The sequence below is a fragment of the Nymphalis io genome, chromosome 26 (genome assembly GCF_905147045.1).
Source record: "Nymphalis io chromosome 26, ilAglIoxx1.1, whole genome shotgun sequence".
NCBI classification, from domain to species: Eukaryota; Metazoa; Arthropoda; class Insecta; order Lepidoptera; family Nymphalidae; genus Nymphalis; species Nymphalis io.
Window position 1 is genome coordinate 2,988,733 of NC_065913.1, and position 17,256 is coordinate 3,005,988.

The 17,256-nt window shown below is 35.9% G+C and overlaps 1 protein-coding gene across 4 annotated transcripts in view; it reads left to right on the top strand.

The window, feature by feature from the left end:
* Positions 1 to 935: 935 nt before the first annotated feature.
* LOC126778541 (lysosome-associated membrane glycoprotein 1) overlaps positions 936 to 17,256 on the top strand; it is a 30,792-nt gene continuing 14,471 nt past the window's right edge. Inside the window, exons 1-3 of one of the 4 annotated variants that reach the window (XM_050502201.1) lie at positions 936 to 979; positions 1,060 to 1,105; positions 6,106 to 6,144. In XM_050502201.1, coding sequence (XP_050358158.1) covers positions 947 to 979; positions 1,060 to 1,105; positions 6,106 to 6,144 — 118 coding nt within the window. In that variant the 5' untranslated portion in view covers positions 936 to 946. Of the gene's footprint in view, positions 1,106 to 1,855; positions 1,935 to 6,105; positions 6,145 to 17,256 lie in introns of those variants that run through there. The other 3 variants (XM_050502202.1, XM_050502203.1, XM_050502204.1) reach the window with 3 other exon arrangements.

Below are 17,256 nucleotides of genomic sequence, written 5' to 3' on the forward strand. Positions count from 1 at the left end.
TTGTCTAAGACCCACATGGGCCTCAGTGCATATTTCGACGCAAGTTGACATTGGAGATAGAGGACGAGAGTTTAGGATGGCTTCTATTTGCGTTAATATGGTGCTGAATTCTTCGTACGTAAGATGGGCGTTGCCCACAACGTGACGAAGGTGGTATTTACACGATCGCACTCCTGCCTCCCACAATCCTCCAAAATGAGCAGCGTATGGTACAATAAATTTAAATTGTATTTGTTGTTGAGTAGCATACTCAATAATCTCAGAGCTCTCCTAGAAATGTAGCGAAATCATTCAATAGTCCCACGAAATTTCTACCATTTAAAGAAACGATTTAAAGGAGCTGGTTAGTGAATTTACCACTAAAGCCTACTTTAGTGGTAAGGTCACTAACCAGCTTCAAATGAACAGCGCGCGTGACTAGACAAATAAATATACAAATATGCGACTTAGTTTTATTCCTATTCCTATTTAAAATGAGCACTGGGCCGGCATAGTCAACACTACAACGATAAAAAGGAAAAATAGGTGTGATTTTTTCACTAGGTAAATTCCCCATAAGTGGAGTAAGTATTTGTCAGGCCCTTACATGTCCCGCAATCGTGAACTACTTTTCTAGCAAGATATCTGTGGCCACCAAGAGTGTTTCTAGCAAATGGCCACCAAGATTCACTAAGAAGTAATAATGTATTGTGTGCATGTCGGAAAAGTAGAAGTAATGTTTGCCTGATTGCATTGCATTGGGTGTTTTTTATTATAATCAAATTCTGGAGAGTATTCTAGTCTACCATCGACTCGTAGAATTTAATCATACAGTCGTGAACCCACCAGGGCCCCTAGAAGTTCTAAGCGTGGAATACTGATGGTTTTCAGGGGCACGACCTTGCCTTTAGAACATAGTAAGTGTACTGTAACCTTATTATCATTAGCGTTTATAGTGCGAATGTAAATGCACGCGCCGTACGCTGTTTGCGAGGGATCGGTAAATATGTGCATCTCTGTATATGTAATATTACTACTCAAAACATTGCGAGGTACTCTAATTGTTTTTAATAACGGCAGAGACGTAAGAAACCGGTTCCATTGGTGTGCGATAACGTCCAGGTAGGTACAGTGTCGTCCCAATCTAATTTCAATAACCAATGTAAGCTATTGTAAAAAAATTTTTGCTCTTAAAATAAATGGACTTAAAATCTGTGATGCGTGTGACAAAATTATGCGCTTAATGATAGGTCGGTTACTGTCAAATTCAAAATGTGTATTAAAACAAAATTCATCGCTGCCAACCAACCTATTCCTAAAGTTTTGTGACCACTATTATCGCTAAGCGTTAGTTGTTTACAAGTGTGCGGCGATGCACTCGCAGATGTTGTTATCGTAGGTCCGGATGACTCATCGCGTTTAAAATTAAATATCCGTAATATGAATATCCTTTTACGAAGTGGGAAACACACCCGATTGTAGTGTCGTGGTTATTTCTTCGCATAATTTAATTAAATGTCGTTTATCGTCGGAACCCGTGATCATGTCGTCAACATAAAAATCTTTGTTTATTATTCTACGAACTTCGGTGTTCCTAGAATCGATTGCTAATTTTAAGCAACGAACACTCAAAAAAGGCGCCGACGCGGTACCATAGGTAACCGTATTTAAGTGATAAATATTAAGCGGCTGCGTGGGTTCGTCTCGCCAGAGAATCAACTGGAGATCGCGCTGCTCATTATCTACTAGGCATTGTCGATACATTTTCTGGATGTCTGCAAATGCAACATATTTATGACATCTGAAGCGTAAAAGGATTGAAATTAAATCTCCCTAAAAAGGCGGACCTACCAGCTGTATGTCATTATAGCTAAGACCTGTGCTGGTAACGGCGCTGGCGTCGAACACGACCCGAAGACGTGTCGTATCGCTGTCGCGAAGTACGCCTCTGTGCGGTAAGAAATAGTGCGAAGGGCCGTAGGTTACAGTGCGCGTCATATGACCTAAGCTCTCGTATTCGTGTAAAAAGTCTGCGTATAGTTTCTTATAAGCGGGCTCTCGGGAATGTTTTTACTTACAGTCAAGTATAAATATCTACTATTGTTTGTAGTCCTGCTCCAAATCTTTTCCGGATCCGAAATTAGTGTTTAAATTACCCGTTTCTATGCATCTATCAGATTCATATGCGTAAACACCGACTAGAACGAACGATTGACTATGGAACATGGATATGGGTTTTTAAAAAAGTTTTTAATAGAGATAATTAATTTATGACTTATATAACGTGACGTGATTAAGCGCTAACTATAATTATATAATATACGATTAGATAGAGATTAGTGGACTGAAAAAATTATACTTTTTGACCCAACTATTTCTATCATACTTCAATTATGAAGCGATTTGTTTGTTAATTTTGTTTTTTTTTGGAATAATCATATTCAGAGAAGTTTAATGAAAGAGCGCTTCCGTTAGTTTTCTTAAATAAAAAATGTAAATCGGAAGGTACATGTTGATAGGTAAGATATCGTTTGGGATTTAACAAGGATAAATACTAATAATCTCTTTCTCGTTTATATTAATGACTTTTTTTTTTCTCTCGCAGTGGAAACCTTCAGAAAGGTACCCGCGTCCTATGGGGGTGGAACCGGGTTATGTGGGATTCTTACCCACTAAAACCACTGCGGTGGTCGTCCTCAGCACGGATCGGAGAGGCTGCGGGATCGTGTTGATATAACGCATCCACGGCCTCTCCCATGCTTTGCTCCACTCATGGCTCGGCGGAGCTCTCATCAGGGGGCGAATCTCGCCCCCCCGCACTTCTCGCTAGTGCGTACGGCAGTTCGAGGCCATCACGGCTGCCGTCCTCCACAGGGCCGTCTGAAATAGGACACGTGAGGCCCCCACCTCACGCATCCACGGCCCCAGGGTTACGCCCTATCTTTTAAGCCCCGGGCGTCTGGGCTATGGGAGGGCCGAGACGACGCCGTCGTTGTCTCCACCAAGCAGGATAGGCCCTTTGCCGTTCCCGCTCTGCCGTCTCCTTCTGAACCATGACGGTCTCACAGAAGGAGGCTACGGCCCTCCACGCCGATTCCCTGCGAAGCATCGCCGACACGATTTCTCGCAGGGAGAGGTCTTGTCCGACTTCACGGACCAGGATCTCCCTCTCCGCACTCCACGCGGGGCACACCTCCAACGTATGCTGAGCTGTGTCCTGGTCCGCGCCACAGTGGTGACACATCGCCGTCGATTTGCGTCCGATCTTACACAGGTATTCTCCAAAACAACCGTGACCGGTCATTACCTGCGTAAGTCGGAAGGTGACTCGTCGCTTTCGTCTCATTCAGGCTTCGAAGGCTGGCAGGATCGCTCCAACGACGCATTTGCGTGCGTACCGTTCTTCACAGAGATGGTCGCGCCACGTCGCAAGAGCCCTCCGGTGTTCCTGCCGCTTCAACGCCTCGAGCGCGATATTAATGACTTACCCTAACGTGTATATAACAGATATGATAAATATTAGGTCCTTACATATGAAATTAGCGTTTTGTCGTACTGACCACTTTGATCTGAAATATCTCCTCTTTGGTTAAGAATTCCAATTCAAATTATAAATTCATTTAGCTGGTACATTTGAGTTTTGAAAACAGTCATTCATTTGTTTTTTTCTCATTATTTTTTTCTTTGGCATCGCTTATTAACGCACAATGGAAAACATAAAATATCGGTATATTTATGAGAACGAGTTCTACCATGGCACCAGTGCTACAGAAACAGCTCGAAGGATTAATTATGTGTATGGCGCTGGTGTCGCAAAAGAAAGCACGGTGCTTTTTTGGTTTCAACGTTTTCGTTCTGGAAATTTCGACCTTCAGAACCAACCAGAGAACAAAGTGGAAAATGAAGAATTAAATGCTATTTTGGAAGCGGATCCATCACAAAGCACTTCAGAAATAGCTGTAGGCTTCGGGGTAAGTGATAAAACTGTATTAATCCATTTGAAGCAAATCGGAAAAGTAAAAAAACTTGAACGATGCGTACCTCATGAATTGAGTGAATCGAAATTGCAAACACGCGTCGACTGCTGTGTTACTTTGCTCAATCGACACAATACTGAAGGGTATTTAAATCGAATAATTACTTGTAATGAAAAATGGATACTGTATGATAATCGGAAGCGCTCGTCGCAATGGCTGAACCCTGGAGACCCAGCCAAATATTGTCCTAAACGAAAATTGACTCAGAAAAAGTTACTTGTGAGTGTTTGGTGGACTAGCGCCGGTGTCGTTCACTACAGCTTTCTAAAATCTGGCCAAACGATTACGGCAGATATCTATTGTCAGCAACTGCGAACCATGAAGGAAGAACTAGCTGCTAAACAACCGAGATTGGTCAATCGCTCTAGGCCACTGCTGCTTTACGACAACGTAAGACACTGCACAACAAACAACAACTAAGTTAGATGAGCTACAATTGGAATGTCTGCAACATCCACCGTACTCCCCGGACCTTGCTCCAACAGATTAACATTTTTTCCGCAATTAAGACAACTTTTTACAAGGAAAAAAATTCAACTCCGATGCGGCAGTCCAAACCGACTTCAAAGAGTTTATTGATTCTCGACCCCATGGTTTTTTAGTAAAGGGATCAATGAACTACCTATGAGATGGCAAAACTGCATACATAACAACGGTGCATACTTTGATTAATTAAATAAATTTTACAAAAAAAAAAACTTTATATTCTTCCCGTACAAAACGCTAACTTCATATGTAAGGACCTAATATATATACTATTTGATTGTTATATTTTTTACTTCATAAATAATTTAATAATTTTTAATATAAAATACATTTATTGTGATTGATTTTAATTAATAAATAAGTTTATTGCGTCAAATTATATGGTTGACTAATCACTCGTAGGACGTCTGCGATGTCACGGTAGCATGCGAAAGTGATCCCGTGGCGCTCCTCGTTAAGACGGAAAGGGTACCGCTGGTTTTTTAGGTACTCCGATGTCCGGGGCGCACTCGGCGCCTTAGACACCGGTGAGCCCCACATATCCCCCCCCCACTGTTCCCGTTCCCGTAATGCGTTTTTCCAGCGTAGAAAAAAAAACGTCTGCGATAGTAAAAATTACAGAAACTTTTCAATTAATACTTTGTATTGCTGTGGTATAAGGTAAATCAGCTAGTGCAATCACAAGCGAAAACAAGATATGAAGGAAATTATGTTAGGTAGTAGAATATACTAATCCGTTGGTTGGCATCGCATAGAATGGTGATGAATAAATAAAAATGCGATTTATAATTGATTACCACTAAGCTATTATAAAATAAATAAAGTCATTTGTTTTTTTTCTTATTATCCAAGTATAGGTGTTTAATCTGTCTTAAGTCTGTAGTTTGAATTGATATTAGCTAAGCATATTTTGACTAGGTATTTTTATCGTGGATTTACGCTTTAGATTTAAAAGCAATTGTATGTTGAAGCGAAAAACATTGTCCTCACCTACTAGAAAGATAGTCGAAATTTTTTTTTGAAATTGAGAACAGTTTGTACAAAAAGTTGGCTATTTTGCTAGAATATAAGACCTGCTATATTAAAATATTGGCAATAACAAAATACATTCATAAGATGTGGATTGTTTTTCAAGTAGCTTGAAGTTGATTCGAAAATCTTCGAAATTCGGTCAAGTGAGTTTTCATTATTAATCTCATATCCAAAAATAACATTTGAATGAATAAAGTTTCATTCATAAAATCGCCATTTTGGTATGACGATAAAATTAAACACAGCCATCACGGTCACGAACCGACGCTATGAAATAGGCCAAGGAGAAATTTTGCGCATGTCCAAAAGGATTGATTTTGTCCGTGACGTCACAAAATGTCCGCCACACCACCGGAACGTTCGGTATAAAAAGTTAAAAAAACAAGAAGCTCCCTTAGTTTCGTCCAAATGGATCGCAGATATACTTAGTTTTTTGAATACTTGGCTGATGAAACAAACGTTACAATTAGAAATTTAAATCATTTCGTGTAGACAGTTCTTGCGTAGTCACCAGTCGTCGGCTACGCCGAAATGCCATATCGTGTCTTTAAGAATTTTTCCTGTATTCTAGATGCAACTATGGGTTCCATGGCGAAGTTCGTCTGTTTATGTAAGTAAAAATGTTTTTAATTTACTTTTTAATATAGTGTAAAAAAATAATCATTTTAAATAATATTGTAATTATCAAAACTTAAATTATAATTGACGAATAAAATAATAAATGATTATAGACTAAATAAATGCGTAAATATAAAAAAGTTATTTATCATAAATATTCATTTCGAGAATGTAAATGACCCAAACGAGTGCATATTGTTTTCCGACCTTTTTATATTGTACACAAATGTACATAAATGTGTTTGTGTGTGAAAAGAAAGGCGGTTGTTTTTTTTAAATAATTAAACATAGAGGATTAAAATATTAAGCCAGTTATTAACTATAAAACTAAATTACATATGTATTTTAAATTTATATTATGAGAAAATATTTTTAAAGATAATTATAACATAAGCGGTGATATAATTTTTCGGCTACTGATTATTAAATAAAGTTACTAAATTGCGTTCAAATTTAAACATTTATAGTATTTTTAAATCGTAACACTTGGGTCATGCAGTATTGTTATATTTTTTACTTAATAAATAATTTAAAGATTTTTGATACATTTATTGTGATTGATTTTAATTAATAAATTAGTTTATTGCGTTAAATTATGTGGTTGATTAATTACTCGTGGGACGTGTGCGATTATAAAAATCATAGCTTTAATAGTTTTTAATTATAAAGAGTGATTTATAATATAATTGCCTACGAGTAGTCATTTATGAATCTCGAGGGGCTTAATAGTATTTTGCAAGAATAGTTATTATAATTAGTTCATCTATGTGTATTTTTATCTAAGAATGTTTTGATTTTCCGAATAATAATTGTTGCAATATGGTATATTAGTTATTATATACAAGCACATATGTTTTACTGAAATTCATTCAGGAATTTTCTGGCTACACAGGCAATATTTCCAAAAAGTTTTTGGTCTATAATTATTAATTAATCAAGGTATATCATATTTTACTTGGTGGTAGGGCCTTATCTAAGCCCGTTCGGGTAGGTAGCACCCATACGTCAGATATTCTACCGCTAAACTTAGTAATAAATGCAAAACTTAGTATTGTTGCGTTTTGATTTGAAGGGTGAGTGAGCCAGTGTAGCAGTAGGCACAAAGTACATAACATCTTAGTTTCCAAGGTTGGTGGCGCATTGGCGATATAAGGAACGGTTAATATTTCTTACAGTGCATATGTCTATAGGCGGTGGTAACTACTTACCATCATCAGCCTTTGCTCGTCCACCTATCTATTTATTACTGTATTTTAATTTCTTAATGTTTTTTTTTATTTCATTTATTAATATTCTTTTTTAATAATAACATACTTGAGTTATGATTGAAAAAGAATTTCATTTTTGAGAACAATTTTATCATTTTTATTTTTGTATATTTTATAAAGTAACTTTTCTGGTGGTAGGGCTTGTGTTATTACAGGCAGAATATAACATTTTCAAGGTTTGGTAGCGCATTGGCGATGTAAGCGATGGTTAAAATTGCTTACAATGCATGTCTATGGGCTTAGGTGACCACTTACTGTCAGGTGGCCCGTATGCTAGTTTATCTACCTATTTCAATAAAAAAAAATTATCTATATTGGGTATAATATATTTTTATTTAGCTTATTTTGTATACTATTTAAGTAGCTGTAAGTTCTTTAACAAAGATAAACGTATATCTAGATGTTTGCTAATCCGACGCGTTATGAAGCGTGGATGTTTTCTTTATACCCTTGTCATTGTCAACCATGTTGGATCGTTGATAGTAGACACATTTGTATAAGAATATTATACTTGTATTAAATTTCTCGTTCACATTTGTCAATATTTGTGAGCTTTGGGACCACGAGATGGAAAACCTTTTAGTTTGATGTTTATGTTTGATTAATAAGCCCATCTTATTTTAACTTAATATTAATGTGAAACTGTAAATCTGTCTAGTCGATTTGGAATGCTAAAAAAGAAAGTTATACTAGTATAAAATATATTCATTCTATAGTCTAATTTTCAAAGGCTATGGGTAGTAAATTTAAACAATAACATTTATTGCAAATATTTGTAGCAAAAACTTTATAATTTTTAAATATTGTCGAAATTTTCTGTAAGATGAATAGTCAATATATAAAACCAATTGCAATGAGGTTTGATGTAAATATAGTAACAAAAATGTTATTTTATTTTTTTTAAGTAAAAACATATAATTTAAACAGTAAAAAATAAGTGTTTCAATTACTGTTATTGTAATATTTATAGTAATATTTTTTTTTAATTTTATAGTCCCACGTTGGGCGCCAGCCTTCTGCTCTATATCAAAAGCTAATATGAGGAGAAATAAAAAAGCTACTCGTTCATATTTCTTTTAATATATATTTTAAAGTAATACATAAAACATTTTAATTGAAGTCTTGAGGGCGGTGTAGTTTGTTAATATATGCAGGTCGTTTAACTTATGCGAAACACAAATATTCGCCTTACAATTCTCAAGTAGAATTGTATATTATACAATTTTCATCGTACAATAAAAACTTTATTCATTTGCTTGCCCCACGTCGGGTTCCAACAGTTCACTCGTATGCCACAACTAATATGTAAGAAATTAAAATCACTTTCTTCAAACTTGGAATATGTATTTTCTTAAAACTTAGTAATTTTATATTATAAAGAATAAACTGACAAAAGGCAAAATGTTTATGATCAAATGAAAGATACTTTCGATGTAAATTCATATTTTTGAATCTTTTTTATTTTTGCTAGCGATGGGACATTTACGGCCTATTATTTATACTGACTACTTATCAAGGAACATCAATATGAATTGTAAAATCAGTATTATATACATTAAAGAAAAGGGCTTAACGACTCACAAGGACCGTTTAAACTTCCTTAAAGTTTTTTATAGAATAGGAAGGCGGACGAGCACCTGATGGTAAGTGGTCACCAACGCCCATAGACATTGGCATTGTAAGAAATGTTAACCATCGCTTATATCACCAATGCGCCACCAACCTTGGGAACTAAGATGTTATGTCCCTTGTGCTTGTTGTATAATTACACTGGCTCACTCACCCTTCAAACCGGAACACAACGATACCAAGTACTGCTGTTTTGCGGTAGAATATCTGATGAGTGGGTGGTACTTACCCAGACGAGCTTGCACAAATCTCTACTACCAGTAAAAGTAGAATTTATCGATTTAATTTCTGATTCTACTAAGTTCACCAGAAAATTTCCATGGAAAGCTGACGTTTGACACATAATTACAGCTACGTAATATATAAAAAATACGGTACGTCTATTCGGGTTGGTTTCGAAACAGCTCAGAGCAAAAAGAAGAATTACTGTTTAACAAGTTCATTGCCACCTAATCAGACAAATTCGTACAACTAGAGTACTGTTTGGGATTATTATATGATTACATAACACCACAAAAGCTTACTCTAGTATATATTTTTTTATATTCTACTCTACTGCTGTTTAAAAACTGTAAATATTTTTGGCCAAGTAGAAGTTATATCAAAACTAAATTTGATCAAAATTTATAATCTATTATTCCTTTATAATAGCAATAATGTAAACATTATTTATTTTATATGTGTTTAACTCAATAGTATTAGTTTGTACTTGTATAAAAAGGTATGTATTAGTATATATGTACCATCTAACAACATTTTATGTCGAAGTAGCCGATTTGATTGAATGTCTGAAATAATTAACCATACGACCACTCCTTGTGCTACATAATTGTTAGGTGCTATTATTTTTATATAAAAGTGTTAAATTAATTTTGTAATTGATAACAATTTAACAATTATAACAGTTTGACTGCCTCGTTGGTCTAGTGGCTTAATGTAAGGCCGCAGATGCGAATGTCCTGCTGAATGTCCTAGGTCGAGCCAGTAAAAAGTTATTGGGTTTTTCTGTCAGAAAATTCTCAATAGCAGCCCGGAGTTTGGAAGTTGGAAGCGTGTACACTCCCGTGCCTCGGAAAGCACGTAAAGCCGTTGGTCCTGCGCCTGAGCTCTTTCCGGTCGTGTCGAATTGCCGTCCCATTGGATTATGAGACTTAGGGAATAGAGAGTGCACTTGTGCACTATAATATCTCCTGCTTAGTTAGCTAATTTCTCTTGAGATTGGCCGCCGTGGCCGAAATCGGTCCGGAGGATAATAGATATTATTTAGTTTCTTAAGTTGAGTTGTTTTACGGCAGGGTAAAATTAGATTCATTCTACTTCGACCCGTAGGTATGACACCCACCGGTCGAAATGGCAAAAAAATATCTTTTGCATATTACATAATTCATCATCATTCTTAGACAATCGAAAAGTTACCCACAACCGAGATGATAGAACCGTGGTTTATAATCAAATGTCACGAGTTGAAATCCAAATAAACGCCTAAATATCCTGTATATCCATCTCACGTTCGGTGGCGAAAGAAAATTTCTTTTTTTCTTATAATTTATACAACTGGAATATATGGATGTTACAGTAGTAATATTAAGAGTGGGTAATAAATAAAATTGCTAATGCTTTTACTTGAAAACTTATTGTAGAAATGTTTCATATAGCACTCTGACACAATGCCCTCTGTGGAGCTACGTGATAATTTAATGCCTTCTTAAAAGGATAGAAGATTTACTCCTTACCGTAGAAAATTCATGTGCTATTTGTTATATATACAAAGCTTCAAGGATTCCTTGAAATAATGTTAACTATTAGATCCCCGAACTGACGTGTTCATTGTTAGGACTAAGTTATTTATCATCTCACAAGCTCTTTCGTATCTGATACATTAATAGAACTTTAGAATAGAGTTGGAACTATTCAGACTTGATCTGACCTACATTTTCCGTTTTCATTTTGTTTTATATCTAAATCGAGCGCAGTGGAGGTCCGTTTGATTAAATGCTTTTAATATTCTGTTTTAACTTTAAATCGAAATTTATATTAAGAATTATATATACGTTTCAATAATTTATAATAATAGAAAAATATATTAAAATCCTACATCTGCACTAACATTATAAATGCGAAAGTAGTGTTGGATTTCCGTTACGCTTTCAAGGACTACTGACATTGATGACTTTTGGTGTGAAGCCAGAGTGGACCCCAAGCTGATAAGCTACTTTAAACCTTATACCTACCCTTTCTTAGATAGCTCTAGTAGTTTTTATTTAGGCTGAGCGTCCATAGTAACTACAGGCACGAGGGACATAACATTTTAGTTCCCATGGTTGGTGGTTCCTTGACGATGTAAGGAACGGTTGATAATTCTTATAGCGCCGTGGTCACCACGGCCACCACGTTCCTATTTGCTCGTTCACCTACATATTTGATAAAAATCCAATAATTCCAATAGGGATTGTAAATATTTCTTGCCAATGTTGATGGGCAATGGTGAACACCATTTTTTTTTTTTTTTTTTATAGTAAAGGAAGGCGGACGAGCATTTGGGCCACCTGATGGTAAGTGGTCACCAACGCTCTTAGACATTGGCATTGTAAGAAATGTCAACCATCGCTTACATATCCAATGCGCCACCAACCTTGGGAACTAAGATTTTATGTCCCTTGTGCCTGTAATTACACTGGCTCACTCACCCTTCAAACCGGAACACAACAATATCAAGTATTGCTGTTTTGCGGTAGAATATCTGATGAGTGGGTGGTACCTACCCAGACGAGCTTGCACAAAGCCCTACCACCAGTAAAAGATGGCCATTAGCCAGTTTGCTTACCTATTTATTAATAAAAAGTCGACAACTAACCCTTTCGCATACATACTATAATTTAAATAAGATTGCATTGTATGTCTTGTAACACAATCGACTAACAGCAATAAGACCATGTGTGAAATGTTGTTACGCATACCATATTAAGTTCAGAATGTTGGATGAACTTTAGCCTTTAGGACGAGGACAAACTTCTCCTTTATTCAAATTAAATGTTAGAAGCTTGGTTTAGATGTAACTAAGCGTGAACACACTTCAAAGTTTCCATTTGATGCTCTTAGAGCTAATCGTAAGAAAGATTCAATTATGATTTACATATACGTTTTTAGATTTGGTCTAAGGCGTCCAAAATAAACATTCTTATAATATTTTTTTTCATTTAATTGAATTTTTATTTTGTTAATTATCCGGCTGGATCGTTTTAGCGGATAGCTTTAGGTAAATTTAAATCCGTAATCCGTCCGTTCCGTAACAGCCTGTGAATGTCCCACTGCTGGGCTAAAGGCCTCCTCTCCTCTTTTTGAGGAGAAGGTTTGGAGCTTATTCCACCACGCTGCTCCAATGCGGGTTGGTAGAATTCACATGTGGCAGAATTTCAGTGAAATTAGACACATGCAGGTTTCCTCACGATGTTTTCCTTCACCGTAAAGCACAAGATGAATTATAATCACAAATTAAGCACATGAAAATTCAGTGGTGCTTGCCCGGGTTTGAACCCACGATCATCGGTTAAGATTCACGCGTTCTTACCACTGGGCCATCTCGGCTCTGGCCAAATTTAAATACAAAATATAAATTATGACAAACTTGAAATTGTAATAGTTGTCAGGTTTAAAAATTAGTTGTAAAAGAATGTTTGATTGAAACTGATTATATTTGGGCTCGTTTTACTTGGATTATTACAAGGGGATAGTTACTGGCATTAGCCAGTTGAGTGGAATACTTCTCGACGATAAAAAGCTTTGGAAGGAGCAAGCAATGACTAACATTGTATTCTCTTGAAAAGTTTTCACATTAAGAGGTAGAAGGAAAACTAGATTTTCTGGACTGCTTGACTGTCGAAATGCATTTTAATAAGATTCGACGCGGACTAGATTTTAAACAGTTGTTATACTTATATATAATATACTTGTCATTTTGATTCGTCAGCGTCATAATTATTTCAGCTGGTTTTTTTTAAGGCATATAAACATTTTGCGTAATAATATATAACTGTGTAAAGTAAAGTAAAAGTTATCTACAAAGAGATAACGTGAAACGTGTTTCCTATTTAACTTATAATCAGATGAAATTACCTGAAGTCTATCTACGAAATGTGTTACTGGTTAGCCTTTGTTTCAATAACAATAATTTTGATTGATATTTAATAATGAAAATAGCTGACCTTTAACAGTTCGGGTTTGCAGATTCCATCAGCTATGTATTCCCACGTACCTTTATGTAAGTAGCATGATTATTCGATAAATTTAAATTTTTATATACTTATAAAATTTGTTCTTGATATTTTTAGTTTTTTTTTATGAAATAGGTGGACGGGCAAATGCCCACCTATTGGTAAATGGTCACCACCCAAAACATTGGCATTATAACAAATATGAACCATTCAAACATGGGCAATGCGCTGCCAGCCTTGGGAACTAAGATGTATCCCTTGTTTATTTCTGCTTGACGGTAGAATATCTGACAAGTGGGTGATACGTACTCAGAAGGGTTTGCATAAAACCCACCCGCCAAGGAAAAGCTATTGTTGTAAATCACTTTACTGCTCACAAATGATCATACAATGAATAAACTTAACTAAATAAAAACCAGAAAAAAATATCCAAACAAGAGATGTTTTTCAGTCAACCTGTCACACTGAGAGAAGAAAAATTAATAAGTTAAAGAGAAACACGAACACGATAAAAAATATATCTGTGGTTCTGTTCTATTTATTTTACGTTGGATTTAAATAGATGGTTGAATACATCCAATCGAGATAGTCGCTCGATTACATACTACTCACACAGCCGTTTAGATATATATAATACGTGTAAGTACTACAACAAATCTTTCGGCGTTCATGTTATGTGGCTAAGTTAAGGCGGCTTTCCTTAATCTTTCGTGGCATACGAGTATATAAAGGCTTTCGGAAGCTTACGTCGTGGCTCGGCAGATATATAAGTTACATATGTATATATGTAGCATTACTTAAAATATTTTCATTTTGGTTAAAAGTTTGAACACGTTTTGCTGTGTAAAGATGCTTATGAAATAACGTAAAGATTAGATCGCTTAAATTATGGACAATTGTCGTTAATTGTTAATCACGTGATATATTGAGTCATGTATTTTTCCCTTATCAATGTATATATATACCAGCTGCCTGTCAAGATTTGGTACGGTTAAAATTCATTCAAAATAACCACTTTAATTTCGTTGTAATATTATGTTGGTTATTCAGATGTAGATAAAAATATATTTTGGATAAGATTTGCGTAAAATCCGTTCTTAGTGGGTGTTTACGTCGCGAAAGTAATTCTAAATTTCAAGTCAATCTGACCTATAGCTTCGGATCTCGTTATGAGTTAGTCTGTCAATGGTTAATGTTATTGTATTATATATTTCGCCTGTATAATACAATAACAGTAACAGTAACAGCCTGTTAATGTCCCACTGCTGGGCTAAAGCCTCCTCTCCCTTTTAAGGAGAAGTTTTGGAGCTTGTTCCACCACGCTGCTCCAATGCGGGTTGGTAGAATACACATGTGGCAGGATTTCAATGAAATTAGACACATGCAGGTTTCCTCATGATGTTTTTCTTCACCGTCAAGCACGAGATGAATTATAAACACTAATTAAGCACATGAAAATTCAGTGGTGCTTGCCGGGTTTGAACCCACGATCATCGGTTAAGATTCACGCGTTCGAACCACTAGGCCATCTCGGCTTTTTTGTCGTCTAATATAGCTGTAATAAGTTATTACTAATAACAAAAGAAACGCTGTCGCAAATGTTTCTGTCTAGTTTTGTTCTCTATCCATAGATCTTTTTTAATATATATATTTAAATGGATAAAATGTTTTAAGCTATACATGATAATATGATTGTATTATCACTTGCACAGAAAGTATGTGCAAAATGTTAGCACGATTGGAACTGGTTTAAAATTTTGTTATATTAGTTCTCTCATCTGTACGTATTACAGGTGAAGTTAAATAAAATAGATTTATTCACTTTTATAAATATATATATTGCAAACATCCTCGATCCTTTTCATTAGCGTCGAGAGATAGCAGCGCTAAGCGCTTTCTATCGAATGTATCACGGCGAGTGCTCTGAGAAATTATTCTCCCTTCCTGCTTCTCCTTTCCTTCACAAGTCTACGCGTGCTGGCTCTCGACGTCACCGCCGAACTGTGACTTCAATTCCATCGCGCAAGAAGAAATTTGGCAACTTTTTTCTATGTCGCACCATTAAAAAATGGAATTCTTTACAAGCACACATGTTCCCCTTCTCTTACAACCTGGGTTCCTTCAAACGAGGCGTGAAGAGGCATCTTGTGGGCTGGCAAAGCGAGGGCGGCTAGTGCAGAACATTCTTCCCGTCTGTACTAGCCGTCGTCGCGTTTGGACTCCACTACATCAGGTGGAGTGGAGTCATTTGCTTTCCCGGTATATATAAAATATATATACCAGTATATATAATATAAAATTGAATTAGGTAAGCATATTGGAAAATAGGCCACGTGTTGTTAAGTGGTCACCACCAACTGGTAAAACAATGCTAAATATTATTGTTCGGCATATTAAGTGCTGAGTGGTTGGTACTACCAAGTAAAGATAAAATACGTAAACATAGATATCTATCTATATATTAATATATACTTAAGCGAAATACCAATCATCACGGGATCTTCTAAACTATCCGCCCGATTGACTTGAAATTTGTCACAGTTACTCCTTCCCCGATGTAGACGCTCACTATGAACGGATTTCACGCAAATCCTATCCAATACATTTTTCTTTTTATCTACTCGTGCGAAGCCGGGACGCTTGGCTAGTACATAATATATAAAGAACGTCATTCAAATCCACAAATCCATGATTTAAAGTATCGTTCTAGATTCGGATTCTTTGCACGTGACCATTTCACAGTGAATGCATATATTCTTGTCTCGACTTAGTGTGTGTTTTTCCACTTGCGAATCTAAATGGATGTAGTGATGAGCATCACGATATGTGATATCGATAATATATTTCGTGGGTATATTTTAAGTTTGGTTTGAAACAACTGTTATTTACACTATAATAATGTCCTCCAACCCGATTTCGACTTCGGCGGCCAATTTCAAGAGAAATTAGCCAACTGCGCAGAAGATATTATAGTGCACAAGTGTGTGCGCTAACACAGGTGCACTCTCTATTCCCCAACTCTCATAATCTGATGGGATGGCAATTCGACACGACCGGAAAGAGTTCAGGCGCAGGACCAACGGCTTTACGTGCTTTCCGAGGCACGGGAGTGTACACACTTCCAACTTCCAGACTTCAGGCTGCTGCTGAGTATTTTCTGACAGAAAAACCCAATAACTTTTTTTTGGCCCGACCTGGGAATTGAACCCAGAAACTATTTACACTATCCGATAGTTATATAAATTATATTGTTTCGAAGCAACAAAAAATTTCAGTCAGGTAATTCAGCGCTTACGAGCGTAATAAATTGTTTTTTTTTATAAATTAGACGTAAAGTTACAACCATTTTGGAAATGTAGATTCTAAATACATTTCAATATGAAACTCCCTTTTTACTATTAATTTAAATCATGTTAATTTCTACCCACCTATACTACTACAATTTTGACGTCGATGACGCAACAATCGTTGTCATGTATTTATACCACCACATCAACCATACCACCCACTCACCACTTAATACGCCAAACAACAATATTACTTATAAGAGAGAAGATTACTTTTAATAACATTTTTATTTAGCGGCAGCTTAAGAATAAATTTCGGAATTTTATTCAAATAAAATTGATTGATAAAAACAAAGTAAGCATTGCGAGTTTTCATTCAGTCCTGTTTGACCCGATTTAAAATGGGTTTTATGCTACAGTGGGGTAGCCTCGGTTCTGATTTAATTATAGATGAGAATAATTGAACATTTATAAACCCAGTCATGTCAATATATTCGAAATATAAAAAGTTTTTTTTATTATTATTTACAGAGTTGGCGATTTACGTTCTTGTTAGAAGACGCAGATTCATATTACACGTCATGTTTTACTTTTTAATCGATTACAAGATATTTGACCAGCGAAGGTTTATTGTTCGAAATCTATTGAATAGATACAAAAAAGCTATAATATCTGTCTATTGTGTAATCAATATAATCTATGCATTCTA